This window comes from Sinocyclocheilus rhinocerous, unplaced genomic scaffold (assembly GCF_001515625.1).
Source record: "Sinocyclocheilus rhinocerous isolate Xijiao unplaced genomic scaffold, SAMN03320098_v1.1 scaffold837, whole genome shotgun sequence".
Taxonomy (NCBI): Eukaryota; Metazoa; Chordata; class Actinopteri; order Cypriniformes; family Cyprinidae; genus Sinocyclocheilus; species Sinocyclocheilus rhinocerous.
In genome coordinates, this window is record NW_015650219.1 from 649,463 (window position 1) to 654,908 (window position 5,446).

At 38.5% G+C, this 5,446-nt stretch overlaps 1 protein-coding gene across 1 annotated transcript in view; it reads right to left on the reverse strand.

The window, feature by feature from the left end:
- The window catches only part of LOC107711551 (collagen alpha-6(IV) chain-like), a 129,368-nt gene that overhangs the window by 62,941 nt on the left and 60,981 nt on the right, over nucleotides 1–5,446 (reverse strand). The window contains exon 4 of the mRNA XM_016516539.1: nucleotides 680–757. Coding sequence (XP_016372025.1) covers nucleotides 680–757 — 78 coding nt within the window. The remainder of the gene's footprint in view (nucleotides 1–679; nucleotides 758–5,446) is intronic.

Below are 5,446 nucleotides of genomic sequence, written 5' to 3' on the forward strand. Positions count from 1 at the left end.
CCCCCACAGTTTTGTAATGAACACTAATCGAACAGAAAATAAAATCACGATATAGTAGTGTGTGCTTATCATTTGGCAAAGGATGGTTGCGGCGGGATTCACACAAAGCGCAGTGTTCACGCGCGCAGCTGATGATTGACGTCTCTATTCACAGTCAGTAAATATGAGTTTAACTTGCTTATTTTATGACTCCTCCAGTTCCAGTATCCAGTTTAAGTTGCATACATTTTGTTCTTGCATTGATGTTTCCAATCAAATCAACCTGAATTCACCCTACTCTTTGAAATCATGATTGCATTACAGTATGTTGTTTTAAACCCCAAATATTTTACTTATAACTTCATTATATTTTACTTATAACTTCATTATAATTATTCATTAATAATTATTTAGTTATTTGTCATGTTAATTGTAAAAACAAAAGAATAATAATAAAAAAATGTAAAGTAGTTTCAATGTAGCTAGCTACTTTTTGATAGTAACTTGTAGTGTAGCTAGCTACTTTTTCAGAAGGGTAGCTTGAATGTAGCTTAACTACTTTAATTTACGAGTAGCTTGTAGCTGGTCAAGCTACAGTTTCAGAGTAGCTTCCCCAACACTGTGTATGATATACTGGATGAGGTCAAGAGAGTGTTACGAACAGTCTCAACACTGGCAAACAGAGATGCTCATTACTCACCCTGCTACCCTTTAAGGGCAAACACGGGCATGGTCCACTGCAGTCCCGGCCTGCACACGGCTCCTGAAGCTTTGATCCCTGAACACACAAAAAGACACAGAAAGACAAGATTAAATCCTGTACTACTGTCAATGTCAGTACAGTACAAAGACAACTGTACTCTGAAATGACTGAGAAGTTAAACAGAGGTTACATCATCCATCAATGTACATTCTCTTTTCAAAACTGCAATGAAATTATATGAGCATCTAATACTTCTCAGTATTTGTGAATGTGTGTAACAGCAACAAGTTGTAGCATAGTTTGTGAAAGTGACTTTCAGTCAAGGATTGATCTGTTTGTCTCCCCGCAGGCTAGTGAAGATCACCTGGACAGCAGAAAAAGGTATGTGATCTCACAGAGGAACAAAAGACAAAACCCTGCTCTGGATTTTAGCCTCTGGTACAGCATACCAAAAGATCTACTTCACAAAAAATAAAAAAGAGGAAGACAGGGACTAGAGGTCATTCCATTCATATTGGCAAAGTCTCTTAGTTACCCTATACATCCCAATTGCTAAACCTAAACCTTCTTACTATAGAGCGCTCACACACACACACACACAGAGATACATATGAGCTCTATTGTCCCCTCGCCCCATGCTGAGATCACATTCCAAAGCATGCTTGTTTCACCTTTCCCAATCATCTATCTCTTTCCAATGCTGTTTTTTTTTCTCTGAAAGCTCCCAACATACATTATTTATACAGTATTTGACTCTAATTTCATTACTACCAAATGTATGCTTCAAAAGTTTGGAGTTGGTAAAAGTTTTTTTTTTTTTTTTAAGAAGTCTCTTATGCTAACCAATGCTGCAATTATTTGATCAAAAATACAGTAAAAACAGTAATATTGTGAAATATTATTGCAATTTAAAATAACAGTTTTCTATTTGAATATATTTTAAAATGTAATTTATCCTTGTGATGGTAATGCTGAATTTGCAGCAGCCATTACTCCCCTATAAACAGATTTTATTTAGAAAAAAAAACTTTATTATGCAATAAGTGCCTTTAATGATATAATAAATTATACAGTAAATGCATTTAATGACGATGATCAATTTAATGCACCTAATGAATAAAAGTATTAATTACTTAAAAAAACTTATCTATGCATTTTTTTGAGGGGGTGGGGGGGTCATTACAGCTAACCAGGTGCTGTATTACACAAAACATTTATGCATAGCGTTATTAATATTAGGGCTGCACGATATAACGTTTCAGCATCGATATCACGATGTGCACATCCGCGATAGTCCCATCGCAGGATGTGCGATGTTTAGTAGGCCTATACTGATCGTTATATTTATACTGATTGTTTTCTTTGCTCACACACAGACACCACGTCTACACCTTGTGATGGTAATGCTGAATTTGCAGCAGCCATTACTCCCCTATAAACAGATTTTATTTAGAAAAAAAAACTTTATTATGCAATAAGTGCCTTTAATGATATAATAAATTATACAGTAAATGCATTTAATGACGATGATCAATTTAATGCACCTAATGAATAAAAGTATTAATTACTTAAAAAAACTTATCTATGCATTTTTTTTGGGGGGTGGGGGGGTCATTACAGCTACCCAGGTGCTGTATTACACAAAACATTTATGCATAGTGTTATTAATATTAGGACTGCACGATATAACGTTTCAGCATCGATATCACGATGTGCACATCCGCGATAGTCCCATCGCAGGATGTGCGATGTTTAGTAGGCCTATACTGATCGTTATATTTATACTGATTGTTTTCTTTGCTCACACACAGACACCACGTCTACAACTGACGTGACAACTGTACAGAGACATCCATTTGTAAATAAATTTAGTAGCAGAGCTACTGCAAGCGATTTTTAGTGCTGGAAATCCATTTCCTTTGTTGAAACTTCCGTGTCGTCAAGGAGAGCGCATGTCACGGTTGCTTAGCAAGGGTAGACACCACAAAAGCGCAAGCTCCCGAGTGCTTTGCAAAGAAGGAGAAAGCGGCGCGGCGGGCATTTTCCACGCGTTTTTAGGCGCACCATGTGAATGGCCCCAAAGTCTGTCTACACTGGACGTGACAAAGCGACCGTTGCAGATCATTTGAACTTTGTATCAGTACGTCATAAATAGAACGAGGCGTCAGTTTACTGTCGGGATTTGTCATGTCACGCCGCATCCAGTGTAGTCAGTCACACAGCATTACTGATTATAATGGGTTCTATTGTATTTTGTCGCATCGTGCCGCTCGCGTTCAGTGTAGACACAGTGAGAGCCACGCAGATGCACGTGAACACTGAATTCCATTCACTTACGCTACTATTTGTGCCTGAAATGACACATATGCGCGAAACTATGTCAAAATGCATGTCTCTGTAAGTATCCTTGTAAAAACAGTTGCTTATGTCTTACGTGAAGGTAAACAATTGAGAAAGAAAGAGGATAACAATTACAGTAGTTTAATGTCCCTGTTGCTTTCTGTGTCATGTTAATCAAACAACAAAACATATAGAAAAATCACTTTTGTAGCTTTAACACAGATTTATTAGATTTAATTTATACAGTGAAGACTATGCAGTGTTATTTTACATTTGACTATTCAATTTCTGTACCTGCATACTGTTAGACTCGCCTTAAAAATACAAAGCACTGTTTATTTCATTTGTATCTTTGTTCTATTATATTTATCTATTCTTGTAATTTGTTTATTTCCTATGCTGATTTACTCACCTACAAAATCACCCCAATAATTGATTTTTTTTTCCCAAATAGAGCTATTCAAGTCATTGTAACGCCACACCAGCAGAGGGAGCCCTCGCCTGAGTACTGACTGTGTACCGCTCCCTCTGCTTCTGCGTTCATTTCCTGTTTGATCAGTATTTAGCAAGGAACTGTGTGTTTGCTCATTGCGAAGTATTGCCAGTTTACCTGCCTTACCAAGCGTTTCCATTGTTTTCAGATCGTGGGTAGCCGCCCGCGACATCCTGGATCCCTCTCTCATGGCGGACTTTCATCGAGCCAGACCCGATCGACCAACACCACGACCACGGGGACGCCCACGTCGAGCGCCAGGAGGCGCTCCTCGCAATATAGCAGACCCAATTAATATTACTATCAAGTGTACTTGCTGCTGGTCTGTAGATATGGATCAAGGTTTTAATGTAATTATTTAGCTTATTATTCATTTGCCACAAAAAAAAAACATTATATTGCACACATAAACATGCCAGACGTTTGTCAGATTCTACATAACAACATGTCCTTTCTTAACCTGTAGGACAAACTCTGTGAAATCCAATCCCCTACATTCAGCAGACCTGTGAATAATGTGATCAATGAAAGCTGCACAAACAAGGGTCTTTTAAGTGGTCCTCCCCTGCTGGAGTTCAGAGGTCATTGGATAGCATTTCACTTTGAAGGATGAAAAGGTGCAGACAAGAAGGGATGAGGGCCCCATGAGGATTTGGACAGTGAGCACTTGCCCAAAGGGTCAAGGGTGCTCGGACAGCCATCTAGAAAAAAACCTCAAAGGTCTTAAACTGATAACCAATCACAAAGGGCATGTGTGTACAGCGTCTGTGTATGTGTGTGTGTGTGTAGGTGATGTAAGGCCCCCTGTGAAACCTCACTCAGAACATCACATGACTCCACAAAGCCTACTTTCTTTTCCAACTTGTCACCACATTTTTTCTGTGAGGTTTTGGCTCAGGCAAATAATGGAGGGATATAAAGAGAGTGAATGCAAGAGTAAGAGAATGAGTACAGATGAATAAAATGGGGGTACATGAGAGGAAACCAGTAAAATGTAGGTTAGAAAGCCGGGACTGCCCTGGACAGGCCTCACCTCTCATCTACTGATCTCCTGTTTACCACTAATTGCTCTGACAGAAACAGGCCAGAAAATCTGCAGAGAGGGATTCAGATAGAAGTAGTGACTGTGTGTGTGTGGGGGGTAATCATATATCACGCAAGACAAATCCTGACCAAATACAAACTAGTGATCTTAGTTTGACTGCTGAAAAAGGCAGACACATACGCAAAACAATCCTGGAAGCCAAAGAATGAAAGATTTTGTTAAGACTGTACAAAGCAAAAGAATATGAGGCTGAAACAGAAATACAAAAATGTGTTTTCTATTATTATATTTTTGTGTATTTCTATTTTTCCTCAAATTGTTTCCCTAAACTGTCTAATAATAATAATAATAATAATAATAATATAAGAAGATGCAAAGATATTCTTGAAATTTGACTGGTAGAATTAGATAAACAAGCTCCTCCAACATTTACATTTGGTCATTTTAACCTTGTCCCGTTTTTAATTTTCACAATTATTTTCTTTATTTTTTATTTACATCACCTCAGATATTTCCTTTCTGCACCATTACTACTAATTATACTTTAGCGGTACTGTAAGAGGTAACAATCGTGGCCAAAAAAGAAAAAGAATGATACTGTTATGGGGCTGACGAGACGTGAGACGTGCGGATCCATTTGCAAGCTTTATTTAAAGCAGAGAGGTCAGAAACACAGGCAGGGTCGAACAATGGCAAACAGGTATATGGCGGACAAGACACACACATAGTCCTAGGGCTAGCAAAGGTCAACGAACGGCGAACAGAATCAAAAGGGCGAGACTAAAGGGATAAATCCAGGAAAACAGGCAAAGATCAGAAACCGAGAAAACAGACAAGGCAAGACTAGGCTAAGGCAGGTTAAACTGAACAGGCTCCGTAGTGTAGC